Below are 15720 nucleotides of genomic sequence, written 5' to 3'. Positions count from 1 at the left end.
CAGGGTTTGGATTTTTTGCAGTGTGTGTTTATTGGACCCTATGTATAGTGCATTGCAGTACTCCAATTTGGATAATACTAGGGCTCTTGATAGGGTGAGATAGCTGACGGTGGATAGATATGGTTTAGCTGCTCTAATCAGCTTACTGGTGTAAGCGGTGCTAGAGGCCATCGCATTCACCTGCTTTGTTAGGGAGAGGCAAGAGTCGAGGTAAAAACCTAGTGTTTTTACTTCTTTCGCTACTTTAATGGTGTTGCCATCTATGACAAATGATGAGTAGTCATCGTTCAGTCTTTTGATATTTTGTGTGTTCCCCAGTATGATGGGTTCCGTTTTGTCATCATTCAGGCATAGACCATGACGGGCCATCCATGCCTGGATGATGAGGTATATTCTGTTCACCAAGGCCAAATCCTGTTCATAATCCCCCGAAAGTGGGATGAGGATCTGAGTGTCACCTACATAGTTCGTGTAGGTGACACCCAGAAGGTCCAGATCATCGAACAGCGGCTTCGTGAAGATGTTGTACATAGTCGGAGAGACACAGGATCCCTGGGGGACGCCACATGTGATAGGTACTGGGTCAGCCGCTGCGGAGGTGGAGAAAACCCTCATGGTTCTGCCGCTTAGGAACGATCTGATCCATGCAATGGCATGTGTGGAGAAGTGGGCCGCGGTTTCCAAGTGGGTACAGAGCACATCATGATCCACCAGGTCAAATGCTGCTGAGAGGTCAAGCAGGAGGAGTAGGGCAGTTTTTGCAAGATCTCTCAGCTCATCGACCTGGGTTTTGAGATCGATAAGTGCAGTTTCGGTGCCATGTTGAGGCCTGAAGCCTGACTGTCTTGTACCTAATAGTTGGTGCAACTCCCGATATTTTTGGATCTGTAGGTAGGCCACTCTGTCTAGGATTTTTAGCAGAAAGGGTACCGTGGTGATTGGCCTGTAGTTAGTCAGGGTGGCGGGGTCCAGGGTTTGCTTTTTAAGGAGCGGGAGGACCCATGATTGTTTAAGTTTGTCTGGTATAGTGCCTGATGCAAAGGAACCATTAATAAGTTTGGAGATAAATGGGGAAAGGTCATCTTTTATCAGTTGGGCTGGGCATATGTCGCCTCGACAGTTAGTTGGTTTGAGCGAGAGTATTATTTTTTCAATCTCCAGGATTGTTACTTTGGTGAAGTTGAATTTATGTCCTTGCTTGGTCGAGGTTGGGGGTTTACCAATTGGGTTGGTTGAGGTGGGTATATTTTGTTTCTTTTTCTCAATTTTGGTTTGGAGTGTGGCAATTTTGTTGTTTAGAGCTTTTTGGATGTTAGAGCACCATGTTTTATTTTTATCGCAGTTGTCTGGAGTAGGGATGGGATTTTCCAGTTCCTTTGGTATAAGAAAATAGTTCTTTGGTTCTGGATTTAGCCTGTAGTATTCTGTTGTTAAAGTTTTCTTTTTTGGCCTTCCTTATTTCATTTTTGTAGATCTTGGAGGCACTGATGAGAGCTATTTTATTGGTCTCTGATGGAGTTAGTCGCCAGGCGGATTCGCATTTGTGTTTTTCAATTCTTAGGGATTTGAGGTGAGGGGTGAACCAAGTGTTTAAGTGTGCTCTGGGCTTGCTTTTTCTCATTTTCAACGGGGCGATGGTGTCCAAGGCTGTGGCCATGGTTGAGTTGAATTCGTTCACTAGGGCTGTTGGGTTTAGCAATTCAGATAAGGAATTTAGAGTTGGGAGGACAAGTGGTAGCAGTTTGTTTGCAGTTATGTTTTTTTTGTTTCTGGTCGGTAGGGGGGGGGGGCTAATGCAATTTCCTTGGGTTGGGTGGTGTTTTCATTTATGAGGAAGGTTATTAGTGCATGGTCTGTCCAGATTTGTGGGCAGACATCGGTGATTGTTACATTACAGTTGTTGTTGGCTACCCAGTCGAGTGTTCGACCTTTTTCATGGGTAGGTTGTGAGATTCTTTGGGTAAATCCCAGTTCTGTGATGACATTGGCGATGTTAGTCGCTTGCAAGTCTTTGTGGTCATTGAAACCTAGGTTCATGTCTCCCAGGAGGATGGCTTGTGATGAGTTTTTTAGATTGTTTGAGAGGATCATAGAGATGTCCTCCTCAAAGGTCCCAATGGGACCTAGAGGCCTATAGATGAGATGTATGTTGATAGATTGAGAGGGTGATGTTGAGAGTTTGGCGGTTAAAGATTCACAAGATTTGGTGATTGAGGGCATTTCTATTGTTATGGCGAGGTTGTTTTTAGCAATGATGGCTAGGCCGCCTCCTCGAGAGTTGGTTATGTCCTCTCTGAGAATGTTGTAGTTAGGGGGCAGGGCGAGCATCAAAGCGGGTCCTGCTGCTTGGTGAAGCCAGGTTTCCGTTATGGCTAGAAGGTCATAATCGCCTATTTGGATGAGATCGGCAATTTCGGTGGCATGTGCTATCAATGATCTAGCATTAATGAGGGCACCCTTCAGCGGTATGTTTGGTTTGGGTGTCGCAGGGGTGACATGGCTTTTCTTTTTGGTGGGTCTGATGCTTGGTTTGCGGTGGTTGTTAATGGGGCTGTCAGCGTGCGAATCTCTTTTGGTGGGGGAGGTGTCTAGTTTGGGGGCATTGCGTTGGTGGTTTCTTGTATTGCTAGGTTTGGTGGCTAGTCTGGCTAGGGGTTCATAGATTTTGGGTAGTCTTGATCGTAGTTTTGCATTTCTACTTAAGGTATTGCATGGGATATTTGTTATGGGGTGGTGGGTGGTGGGTATCTTTATCTTTATAGTTTCTGAGTTAGTGTCTGGGATGCTGGTCGGTCGGGCTCGTCATCAGAGTTTGACGTTGCAGTAGGCATAGACTGCGGTGGGTGGTTTGCTGCTGTCATTGTATAGCAAAGGGTGATCAGGAGGAAGAGGATGGGGATCATTCTATAGAGCATACAGTGGCTGTCAACACGGTGGCTAAGTATGGGCAGTGGTAACACAATGGCTAGGTGTGGGCAACACAGTGGCTAGATGTGGGCTGCACAATGGCTGGTTAAGGCAACACGGCGGCTGCGCGATTGAATCTAGATACGCAGGGTTCACCCAGATTCAGAAATCAGGGTAAGGCTAAAGTGCGTGTGCAGACAGGGTTCATCTAAATTCAGGGGTTCAAAAGTGGGGCTAAGATGCATGTGCAAGCAGGGTTTACTTAAATTCGGGAATCGGAGGTAGGGCCTGGGTGGCAGATACCTATGTGGCACCTAGATTAGCAGTACAGTGGGCTAAAGCACAAGGCAGCAGTACAGTAGGCTAAAGCACATGCAGGGCATCATCTAGATTTGAGACAGCGCAGTGGGCTAAAATGCAGCACTTAGATTAGCAGTACAGTGGGCTAAAACACAAGGCAGCAGTACAGTAGGCTAAAGCACAGGCAGCAGTATAGTAGGCTAAAGCACAGGGCAGGGCATCACCTAGATTTGAGACAGCGCAGTGGGCTAAAATGCAGCACTTAGATTAGCAGTACAGTGGGCTAAATCAGTAGGCTAAAGCACAAGGCAGTAGTACAGTGGGCTAAAGCACAAGGCAGTAGTACAGTAGGCTAAAGCACAAGGCAGGGCATCACCTAGATTTGAGACAGCACAGTGGGTTGAGATGCAGCACCTAGAATAGCAGTGCAGTAGGTTAAAAAGACCAGGTGACTAGGCATGGCAGGTCTCGGGTCAGAATAGTTCCAAGGGTCTGATGTCCCACCTGACCGCGGGAGGTATTGGCAATATCTTTCATGTGGAGAAGTATGCAGTGGCAGGCAGTCGTGAATTAGCATTAGACGTTATAGTTGCTAGCAGGCCAGAGAGCAATGGTGGCAGTGGGATATAGAGTGGGGCAAACAAGAGACTCTGATTGCTATAGCAGGGACAAGGTAGTAACTGGCAATCTATGACAGACAATCATGGAGAGCTTGGCAGATGTATGGCTCTGTAGAAGGGCTCAACAGTGCAGTAGTCATAGGCACATGTGAGCAGGTTAAATCAGACAATGTGGCCGGGCTCTGTGAGAGGGCCCAGCAATGCAATAGGCATAAATACACGTGGAGCGGTTGAGAACAGGATGAATCAAGCAATACGGCAGGGCGTGAAACGCATGAGGAGGCTTATACAAGAGCCATATGACCAGATGTGTGGACTTAGAGACAGATGGGTAGTAGTGCGCGCAGTGCGCAGGCAAGGCTAATCCGTGTGAGGACATGACGTTTGCGCCGCAGGGTGGGATAATTGCAGTTCGTGGCGTGAGGCAATGTTTTGCAGGAGTGCAGTTTAGGATACAGTGATTGCGCTCTCACAATAGGGCTAAGTAAAGTCGTGCAGTGCAAGCTACTGACAAATGCAACGTTAAGCACTGATATACATATAGCTGGTGCTGTGTTCCGAAATCGAGGAGCGTTTGAACATGGCAAACAGATACGTAGGTGTAATGCAATGCGCGAGAAGTTCAACGAACATGCAAAGTCTTAGAGTTTTGAGGGCAGCAGGTCGTTGTCGGCCGGTCCGTACCTCAGATGCATAGGGCTTGGCAGTAGAACAGTGAGAGAGACAGGGTGGCTGGCAGACGGCAACCCCAGCAAAACAGGCTCAAAACAGGAGCTAGCCTTGCCTCCCGTGGGCTTTGGAGGGAGTGGGCCGGCTTCGCCTGCCGGTGGCCAATCGGAAGCAATATGGACCTGGTAGCCAATCAGCTGGCATCCAGGGGGCCTAGTTAGGAGGAAAAGGTTGTAGGCAGCAGGCGGGCGGCCTTCTTAGAAGAACTAGGTACCTCGTGTACCACAATGGCGGCGTCGGCTCGAAATGGCTTTTTAGGAAAATAAAAGTGAATTGAAAAGGGTAGCATTACTGTACTTTGGATCAAATAACCCATTATTATTGTCCCACTAAAACCCTGCTTTCCTTCTTTGTTGAGATGATATGGCACATGAGATCACATTGCATGGCGAGGTGCCATCAGCGTGATATGTGATATCTTGTGATATCCAGTGACATAACTCACTCATTCACCTGCTTCCACATCACTCCTGGAGGGTTGGCACCAAAGACACATGCTGTCAATATCGAAGAGTCTCTCCCTTTATAGATTCCCATTTTTCCCTAATATTTTGTCTCTAATATTCTTATTAAATAAAATTGGATAAAAGTCAATGTTTGGCCCTGAAGTTGTCATCATTTGTTTTCTTATCAATGAATCAAACATTTCAGATACTGAATTTAAATGTGTTTTAAAAAAGTGTATATGTTCAATTTGCACGCTTACAACTTCGTACATACCAGCATGCTCCGTTCCATGCAGGGAATGGAGTCTGGTTCTGTTTTTTTCTCTACATCATGAGACGTACAGTCCTTGTTTTATGATGTGAAAATCCAGGTCGCTATCAGATCCCATAAAGCAAATTTGCACCCGGGGAAGGGCGCTCAGCCAATCCAGTGGCTGGAACAGCGGGCCAGATTGGTGCACAACCCCCACCCACTGTCTCAGACACGCGAAGCCCTTCCCCGTGTGGCATTTTTTTCCCCCCATTGCAGGGAGGAAACAGGGAGACTCTTCCTGTTGGCCCCCCATGCCAAAATGTCCTGCTTCCCCTCCCCACCCTCTCCACTTACCTGTGGGACCGGAGCATTGAGCTCCGGTCTCAAGCTCCTCCATCTAGCTGCTGCCATAAACATGGAAAAGGGACTCAGTCCCTTTTCCAAATGGTGGGGGACATCTTTTTTTTAATTTTACAAAAACTGTGAAAGCTGTTCGTACCCCAGACGAACCGCGGTGTGCAAATAGCTTTCACGCCCTGCTTGTCTGGTGGAAATGGCGTTTAACTGCCGCCAAAAAAATAGCCTAGGGCCCTGCTTTGCTCGTGCCAGCCTCAGCTCGGGCTGGTGGGCTATTAGAGGCTGTGTCCACCCTCCAGGCAGGGCATGAACTTTACAGTAAAAACCAGGACTGGATTAATATCTCTTGCATGTAAAGATGTACGCTGGCATGTATGCAACATAACTGTCTCAACATGCAGAATTGGCAAGAGGCAAAAGTATCTAAAAACAAGTGTGCAGGTACCTATTAAAAAAAAGGTTTTTTCAGATGTAGTAATGTATAATTTTGACCCCAACACTACGTGTATTTTTTTTTCCATTTGCGCCAGCGTGGATTTCTTTCCTGTCTCTGCCCTGCTGTTTCTTTTTGTGTTTAGTCCGAGATGCTAAAGGATAGGGGGACTCTGCTCCCTAAGATGATGACCTTGGTAGACCTGGGTTCTAATCTCCGCTAACGCCCGTTTCCAAACATTACACCATTCTGGACTATTCCCTTATCGCTCTGTGCCAAATGCATGTAAAATAAATACATAAAAACAACTTAAAAAATGTATATATTGTGTTTGTCGTTTACAAGTTAAACCTTACACACATTTTCATATTTACACTCTTGTAAATCTTGCGACCATAATATAAACAAGTGTAATTAAAACAACTTTACCATGCACCTTCTAGTAGTGTCTGAATTATATAAGCTTTCCAAAAGACACTCAGAATTTTTTCTAGCTGTTATCAGAGTCGCTGAGAGGAATGCCATTCTCCCACTATCGCATTAATGCCCTCAACCTGCTCCACCTGCCCAATAACAAATGTAAAGGGGGGCGAGACAGCCTAACGTGCACATTTTTTGGCTGTAGAAGGATACACCCTCTCACCCCATTAATACATGCCTTTTGCAAGCAGATGGAACCATCCAAGGGTGGCAGGAGAGCATTTGCCCAACGGAGAGAATATCTGATCGGTCAGCATGCCACCGATTAGCCCTCCAACCAGGATTCCTTTAACACAGTCACTGTCAATCCTTTTCCATGGAAACCTTCAACTGCTGTCCTGGATTTAATTGAGATGAGGGGGTGGGAGTTCATCAATTTCATACATCTGCCATCCAGACATTAGCCGGTCTTTTCAAAATGTTAATGTAACACACACGCCACGCGCAAGTTCATTCAGTCATCTGTTTTGGGGCACTTGATTCAATGGAAGGAGAAAGACCAGGTGACATTAATTTGTATGTCAGAGATCCATTCACCACCTGGGAGCATTAACATAATTCCTTTTACATGTCAATCCTTGGAAAATGGTGCGGGAGCCACTAGAAACATTGGAGGGCGTACTAGGGACCATCAGTTTAAAAGTACAACCTTCCCGTACAAAAAGTTGAAGAATAAATATCTCATTACATTCATCATTCAGTTGGTGTGGAACAGGGCTCCACAAGACCGGAAAAGGAGAAGAAAGATGAGAAAAGGAGCTGATGTTGGCTTTGGTTTTGCAGGAGGAGGAGGACCATTGATAGGTCAAGAATTAAGTTGTCTTGAAGAACTACAATACCTACTAAGAAAGACTATGCTGATGGACTATAGTAAGACATATATAGCATAACAGGAAACTCTGAATAAAGAGAAGACCAAGGGAAGAAGAGACATTCTCTTTGCCCATTTTTCTTTAGTTATATCTAGTGATAAGGTTGGAGAGGATTATTTTGGACCTCCGACATCTGACGATCTGCTCTAATTTCTTTAAATAGGTAAGGTATTGCCTTTAGAGAGAGCGGCCTTATTCTTTTAGTTTAATAAAGGGAGAAGAAAAATGTCTTCAGTGTCCGACTCCTTCTTGTGACCCAACACCATAAAAAAATAGCGCTTAGCTTTGGCCTTAGTGATTCAGGACTTTTTGGAAAAGGGAGATGGGGCCATGTTTTGTCTGGTAGCTTTTATTTATTCTCACTAATAACTGTGTAAAATAACTCAGTGCATTCTGTTGTGACTTGTGTGATATGCAGGTTCGAATCCCGGCAAGGCCAACTCATCCTTTCTTCCCTCCAAGGTCAATAAATGACTGCTAACTTGGTTTGGGTGATAATTGTATGCAATTCTATGTACATCACGTTGGTGAAAGTGCTATCTAAGTAAAACATATTATCATAGTAGGTACACAATTGCTAGGTACAAAGGTTGTCTGATTCAGCTGCAGAAGTAAAGCCAACTTGTACAATGGGGTGTTTTAACAGTTGCTTCTAAGGCAGGTGCATACCTGGCATGGAAGTAGGAGAGACAGACTGCTCTATGTGCACTTCTTTACCTGTTTTGTGGATGCTTTGGGATAGGAACACAACTATGCAAGTACTGTAATGTTTCCAGGTGATTTCACCTCACCACATTATGATACTAAATTGAAATTTCAAGTGTATTTATTTATTTCATTGATTTTTTATAACACGCCTAATACCATACCTGAGTTCGGTTTCTAAGCGTGGATGCGTGATTCGAACCTCTGTTGTTCTGCGTGGTCTGGTTCCCAAGACCAGCGCGTTGCCCCTGTGCTATCTCCTGTTCAGTGTAGCTAGCACTAGTAATCTATCAAAACTAAGAGACCTAACCTCATAGATTGCAATGGAGCAATGAAACGATAAATGCCTCAATGAGTTTGACTTGTCTGATAAAGGATTCTCAAACCAGAAACTGGATCAAATATTCATATTCCAGGATCTTTCTTGAAATTATGATGTATAAATGCAATTTACAAAGATCTTCTCTGGGGCATCTAATAGGGCTTATCCGTATTTGCTCCTGTTTTAGACTTTGTTAATTACGCATAAGGGAGAAGGTGCAAATTTGAGATGTTCACGCCCATGTCCTGATTTGCTGAAGGGCAAATCATTGAGATTCAGGCTCAAGGAGTCCAAAGTGTACACAAGGTTGTTGAGCATCTAGAAACTGGCAAATTACCTCTCTTGTGAGTCATAAGAAAGGAAAAATGAAACACTTCTTGGCGCATCAAAAAAAGTCCAGGTTTTAGCAGAAAGCAGACTTGATTCAAACTTTTTTAAATGTTGGAAACATGGAAGTATTTTAAATGGTTTTGCAAAGGTGGTACTCTCGTTCAGGTTGGAATTGCCATTGAATTTCGGTGCTGGACTGCCCCTGGGCAGGACAAAGACTGATAGGCAAATGGATATTTCCCATCTGTGAAAGGCACAGTGAGTAAAAGCAGTGGCTGCGAACTCTCAAGTGGTTAATAACCACTGAACAGGTTATCAGGCCTTGTTCTGTCGAGAGAGGGGCGCCCGCTACCTTTGCAAACTAAATTTCAAGGAACCTGGGATTGGTAACCCTAGGTCTCCTGGGGGCAACCAGACGTGGTCTCCCTCTCACTGTGCTTAGAGAGGCATCAGCTTCACCTCACTGATGATCCCCAACAAGGGTGAAACACGTGTATGGGATTGCTGGTGGTACTCTCGTTCAGGTTGGAATTGCCATTGCATTTCGGTGCTGGACTGCCCATGGGCAGGACAAAGACTGATATGCAAATGGATATTTCCCATCTGTGAAAGGCACAGTGAGTAAAAGCAGTGGCTGCGAACTCTCAAGTGGTTAATAACCACTGAACAGGTTATCAGGCCTTGTTCTGTCGAGAGAGGGGCGCCCGCTACCTTTGCAAACTAAGTATTTTAAATGCTGAAGCTATCCAGGTTCAAGAAACATAGAGATAACGAAAACAAGACTCAAGCAATCCGAGAATTTTGAGTTAGCCCAAATCGTAAATGCGTTATTGAGATTCTGTTTCTTTTACTGAAATGCCTTTGTGATAGTATTAAATCTAAGTTTTTTTCCTGTGGGTCATATTAGAAATGCCAAGTCGCCCACGCAGTCTCTCAATGAGAGAGTGGTATGATATTATTTTGTCCAATGCATTGCTCCTCTGCAAGCATGACTGTCTGGAGAACACATCTAGATCATTGCTATATTGGGTGTAAGATCTACACACAGACATTGTTACAAATCAAGTTATATTAAGGTAAATGTATATTCTGCTCAGGCTTATTGTGGCGACTTTTTACTCATTTTTTGGGGTTTCTTTTGCGTAATGATTTTGGAAGTTTTAATAGGAGTTTCCCAGAAATCGTTCCATAATCCTATTGAAGCAGGGATGTGTTCCTATTATTTCCATTTGTAAGAACTTTGGCTTTTGCATTAGAAGAAAACACAGTGTACGCATACTTAGGAAAGTATTAGGTGTGAAGTGTACACTCTATTGTTCAGCAGAAATCCTCATTACAACTATCAACAAGCCACCTTTTTCCTGGATGCCCTGTAGGGGGTTCTCAAAGGAAAGAACAGCAGCCATTTCAAGTCTGTTTTCTAACTTCAGTTGCTATTGACAAGCATTGCAAGATTGGGAAAAAGGGGATTTATTCTGTATTCAATCAAAATGCCAGTTGATCCATGGGCAATGCAATATGTTGTCAATAATGCATTACTATCACATAATCCACTGTCCTTTAAGGGTATGCAGTGGTTGGATGATTCTTGTCTTTACCTTGATGCATATGTATCTCCCTTTTACATATTTTTCTTTAAAAGGGGGCAACCTCCGTACCCTAATTTTCTTTTTTAACTGCACCCTTTACCTTTTTTTTTTACATTTCTATTGTTTAATGAAACACAAATGCACCTATTCAAAGACCTATTCCCAGACATATTTCAGAATAGGTTGTGAGGTGCAAATCAACGGACTGTAGTTGTGCTCTGTTGCGGAGTATTGCAGATGGACTTGCAGACCCGGTTCACTTCAGCCTCATGTTGACACCATCACCGATTGTCGTTTTCTTCTCAGTGCTTTGATCAAAAGTGTGCAGCCCCCTGGTAGTCGGAAAGGTGAAGGCAAAGGAACTAAGGAAGTGGTCATTGTGGCTAGAATGTTAAAATGTTGCTTTGTATTGCCAGGCTCGGCAGCGAGAGAAAATGAACGAAGAACATAACAAGCGGCTGTCTGATACGGTCGACCGGTTACTGACCGAGTCCAACGAGCGGCTCCAGCTGCATTTGAAAGAGCGGATGGCATCGCTGGAGGAGAAGGTAAAGTCAGAGAACCGCAAAACCATGTGACAACGGGTGCGCCCATGCATTTTGTGAAAATGTCATTATTTAAATTTGATGGTCTATGATATTTGTTACAGAGATAAATCATGTTATGTGGGGCGGCCAGGGCAGCTACCTATCTGAAAGCTCAAGCCAGGTAGGACCAAGTGCAGCCAGGGCCTTGCAAGGCTCAGGGACATTAACAGCTGTTCCCACGCAACATAGAAGAATTTATCGCTATTTCGCTATTAGTTTTGTATTGTGCCACGGTCATCGGGCACCCTGTGAATCCGCCCCCCCCCCCCCAGCCGTTAGAGCAGGCAGGACACAATGCTCTCTGTCTGGGCTCCACCGGCTCACTGGCACTCACATGGTCCGCCCCCTTTATTAACCCACATGCGGCAGAGTTACGTCACTCTGCCGCATGTGTCTGATTTAAAGGTACAGAAACAACACTCCCCTTTTTTTTATAACAACAAACTGCGTCCGCAATACTTGAGATTTAATTTAAACATATGTGGTACAAGATTTGCCAGATCCTCCATACAGGGTGCTGAATCAAATTTAATTTGCAATCTATGCAAAGAACAATTTTCCACTCCTCCCATTAAACCCCCAGTTATGAACTGTTCGCTCCTGAAAACAGAAAGACTCATTACGGCTTAGGTCGATTTGATCGAAAACAAATGGTCGCAATGACCAAATGTTCTAAAAATGCTACCACCAAAGGTTTGAACACCAAATGTTCGAACCTTTGGTGGTAGCATTGTAAAAAAAAACAGGGGCTGCGGGGGTGTCCCCCGCATCGAACCGCTCACTATACTTTATGGTATAGTGATCGGGTGCTGCGGGCGACACCCCTCCACCGTTACGTTTAAAAAAATAAAAAAAATAAAAAAAGGACCCTGTGGCGCCGATTCCCGATCACAGAAGTGAAAGGGAACTGGCGCTGCAGGAAACCAGCGTGAAGATGAAGGTAAGTGGGGTTTGTTTATGTTGGGGGTGTGGGTGGGGGTGTGCTGAGGGTGTGGGGGTGTTATGGGTGTGTTTTGTATGTGGGTGTGAGTATGTATGTGTGTTCGCATGAGAAAGGTGCAAACTTTTGGTAGTTCACACCTTTCTCATGCAAACGTTTTACCCGCTGTAGTTTCAGCTGCAGGCAAATCACGTAGATTCCTCACTACTATGAGAGATATCATTACCAAATATAGGGCCGCCTCAGGAAAGCTTTGATGGACTATCTTGGTTGAAGGAGAGAAATCAAAAATAATAATTGCTCTGACGAAATTTTTGCTACTGATATTTACGAAACTAGCAATTGCACAGTAGAACTGTAATTTGGAAGAGCTCTGTTAGACAGCGACGATCGAGAATGAACTATAAAAAGATCTGTACTTTACTTGATACCTTTATGAACCTAGTGTATTCTATAACAAACTATATTTTTTTTCTTTTTTTTCTTTTGGGTACATTTCCCTTTTTTGCTTCTTTTTCTGCTTCCTTCTTGTCTTGTATATATGAAGTTCGCTTGATTTTTTTATGCAAACAGTTGCATGGATATTTATATTTTGTATGGGCTAAAGGTTTTCAAGGAGGAAACCAAATAAGCCAATAATAAAAAAATAAAAAAACAAACACAAGCGGAGGTACACACAGGTATAGAACATTTAACCGTAATAACATTTCCCTTGCAAAATTGCCCCCCACGCCCATTGCTTTATTCCAACAGGCACCTGTTGTCCCCTCCTCAGTTCGATGGGCAAGTTGAGCAAGTTCAGGGGTCCATTATAAAGTCATGGAGGTGTGCAGGCTTCCCCCTTCCCACTCTCTGGGGATATCGCTTGCCCCTTACTGGTTCAGACTCTCCTCACATGCGTCCCCTCAACCCAGGGAACTTGGAGGGGTGGCCAGAGCCATCGCCCTCGTCGGGCACCTCGTCACAGTCTCTCCCCAGGGTCACATCCAGCCTGGCATTCACAGTCACCTCCACTCGGTTGGTCTTCCCCACCTTCGTAAAGAAGCTCGCATTTCGAGTTATGGTTGCAGTTCCATTGGATGCCACGCAGCCACACGGGTGTGATCTTCTGGTGACGGATCCCATATTCTTCCATGAGCTGGGCAAAACTGTCCCCTTGGAATGGTGGTCTGTTGTCCGAGCACAGTCCAGGGCAGTCCATGAGTGGCAAAGATCTTCTTGAGAGCTGCTGCAACCCTGTCAAACAACACTGACTCGACAAACTCCACTTCGAAGTACCGTGACCACTCGTCCATCACCACGAGGAAGTGAACGTCTCTGCCAGTGGACCCGAAATCTGCATGTACAATTTCCCAGGGCAGTGTTCCTTGGGGCATGGCTTCAATTATAAATAAATCAATCAATCAATCAATCAATTATGGTCTCCCGCTGTGCTGGGGAGGCTGCTTGGCACCATACACACATGGGGATAAACAATTGTAGTTATTCCATGAACAAGAATTGATCACATACATGTGAAGAAACAGTATTGACAATAACAGGATTTTCTATTGTTCTTTGTTTGTTTTTTGTGCAATGATTTCTGTGTCTATGCACTTTTGTTTAAATATTTGAGACAGTGATTGTATGTGTGAAAGTATGAGAGAATAGAGACTGATGAGAAGAAGTATATGATGTGAAAAAGGTTGAAATTCTGTGCAAATTGTTTTTTATGCAAGTACAATTGGTTTTGTTTCCAAAAAATTATAAAATTTGTATATTTTAGAAATTTTCTTTCTAGCTTTATTTGTGCCTAGGCCCATTGTTTATTATTTGTGTGATATATAAGTTTACCCGGAGGGCCTATGGTACATACTGGTACCCTTTTTATTTATTCCCATAGTACTGCCAGGGCATCCCGTTCTATCTAGGAATCACGTTGCTCCAGCTCCGACATGGCTCTGCTCGCATACGCAATGGGCCTGAACTGCCCTTGGGCATCTTTTTGGGTAAGGACCGCGCCTAAACTGAACGGCTGACATCCACTACCAGCTCAGACAGGAGAGGGGGGTCAAAAACAGCACTGGTGTCTTCTTCTATGAGTGCTTCCTTCACGTCCTCGAACACAGCCTGCTCTAATGGGCCCCACTGCCATGTGACATCGTTTCTGGTGAGGCTCCACAGGGACTGTGACCTGGAAGCCAAATTCTTGATAAACCGACCACAGTAGGTCCCATTCCTAAGAAGCTGTGGACCTCAGTCACATTCCCCAGGGGTTTCGCCTCTATAATGTCTTTGACTTGCGAGGATCGGGGGACACCCCTCCTTCCTTAAATACGAACCCGAAGAATTTGATCTTCAAGAGTAGTCTTCAAGAACTCGCACTTCTCCTTGTGCGATGTCAGTCCCAGTCCAGGAGTCGCTGATATTCAGAACACTGATTACATTTTCCAGGGCCCCTCAGATGATGATCTGAAAAAACATCTGCCGCCGAGGACACACTAAAACTCAGATGCTTGTACCTATACAACCATTGATGTGTAGTAAAGGTTGTGATGTACCTCGAGTGAGGATGCAACACAACCTGGTGCCCTCAAGTCCAGTTTTGCAAAGAAATTGGTGCCTTGCAACTCTGCAATGATGTCATCGATTGTGGGTGTGAGGTGTCCCTCGCGCGTCATCGTCTTGTTCGGTAGCCTCAGGTCCACAGATAGTCTGACCGAATACGGTTGTTTTGGCTTGCGAGCGATGACTATGGGCCACACCCAGGGCATGGGCCCATCAACTTTCTCTATGATGTCCAAAGACACCAAACTGTCCAGCTCCTTGCCCACAAGGTCTTGCAGGTGAAATAGGATTCTCTGGTGTTTGAAGGTTATCGGGTGAATGGACTCGTCGATGTGTAGCCTCACTGGCTCACCAGTCATCCGGACAAATTCCTTCTAACAGCCAACCATACTTTTGGAGAATCCCTTGTACATCCTCTACATAGACCCCATAGGCAAAACCGACAATGCCCAAAGCTTCATCCACCACACAGCTCAGTAGGGTGTTGTCGCTTACTTCAGTCACATAGAAACGGGCCTTGATGGAGGTGCCGCCATGCTCCCCCCTTGCTATGAACCCTCCAGAGAGTGGAATTGGCTGCTCACCCCCAAATGTGAAGAAGCCCTCCTTGGTCTTGTGTGACGTGGGCAGCATAGTCATAGCATCATAATACACTCTGGCCATCACATTCATAGATTCACCCGTGTACACCAGCACCAGTACCTTCGACTCAGTGACATGGACTAGGCATTTTGGTAGTCCTCATCAGTTGGCACGATGTGCGCTTACACTGGAGATGAAAAAGATGTTTTCCTCATTGTCGTCCTCTTCCATTTCCTGAGTTAGTCATTCATCCTCCTGGTCCACTAAGGCTATATTTAACGGGCATTGTTGGTGGAAGAATCCTGCCCGCACCGGTCCTCTTTGTACCATCACCGGTACCAGCGCCCTGCACCTGCGTGCATAGTGGTCTGTTGTTCCGCACCTTCCACACACCTTTCCTTGTGAGGGGTACTCCACAGGATGCGGGAGGTAGTATCCACAATTCAGGCACGATTCAAGTGATCTTCCCCTCTGTCTCGTAGGGCACCAGTCAGCCAATGAGCACCTATCCCCCAATGACCTCGGACAGCGGCACTCACCGCCTCCTGCCTTTTCTGTCCGAATAGCCACATCCATCTTTGATGCCCTCACTTCTGCTACTTCATGGGAATGAGGTAGCTCCAGTATGCGGGTCAGTGTGAGGCCAGGTTCAAGTAGCACCCGACGTCTGAGCTTCCCAGATGGTCAGCCCTGTATAAGCTGGTTCCTAATCATGGACTGT

The 15720-nt window shown here is 45.2% G+C and overlaps 1 protein-coding gene across 3 annotated transcripts in view; it reads left to right on the top strand.

The window, feature by feature from the left end:
- Positions 1-15720, top strand: part of PPFIA4 (PTPRF interacting protein alpha 4) — a 3167227-nt gene that overhangs the window by 1171291 nt on the left and 1980216 nt on the right. For all 3 annotated transcript variants that reach the window (XM_069633679.1, XM_069633678.1, XM_069633680.1), the window contains one exon: positions 10760-10891. In XM_069633679.1, coding sequence (XP_069489780.1) covers positions 10760-10891 — 132 coding nt within the window. The remainder of the gene's footprint in view (positions 1-10759; positions 10892-15720) is intronic.

The sequence above is a fragment of the Ambystoma mexicanum genome, chromosome 13 (assembly GCF_040938575.1).
Source record: "Ambystoma mexicanum isolate Mex_15411 chromosome 13, UKY_AmexF1_1, whole genome shotgun sequence".
Classification (NCBI taxonomy): Eukaryota; Metazoa; Chordata; class Amphibia; order Caudata; family Ambystomatidae; genus Ambystoma; species Ambystoma mexicanum.
The sequence above is the reverse complement of the archived record's forward strand: the minus strand, read 5'-3'. Positions and strand labels throughout refer to the sequence as shown.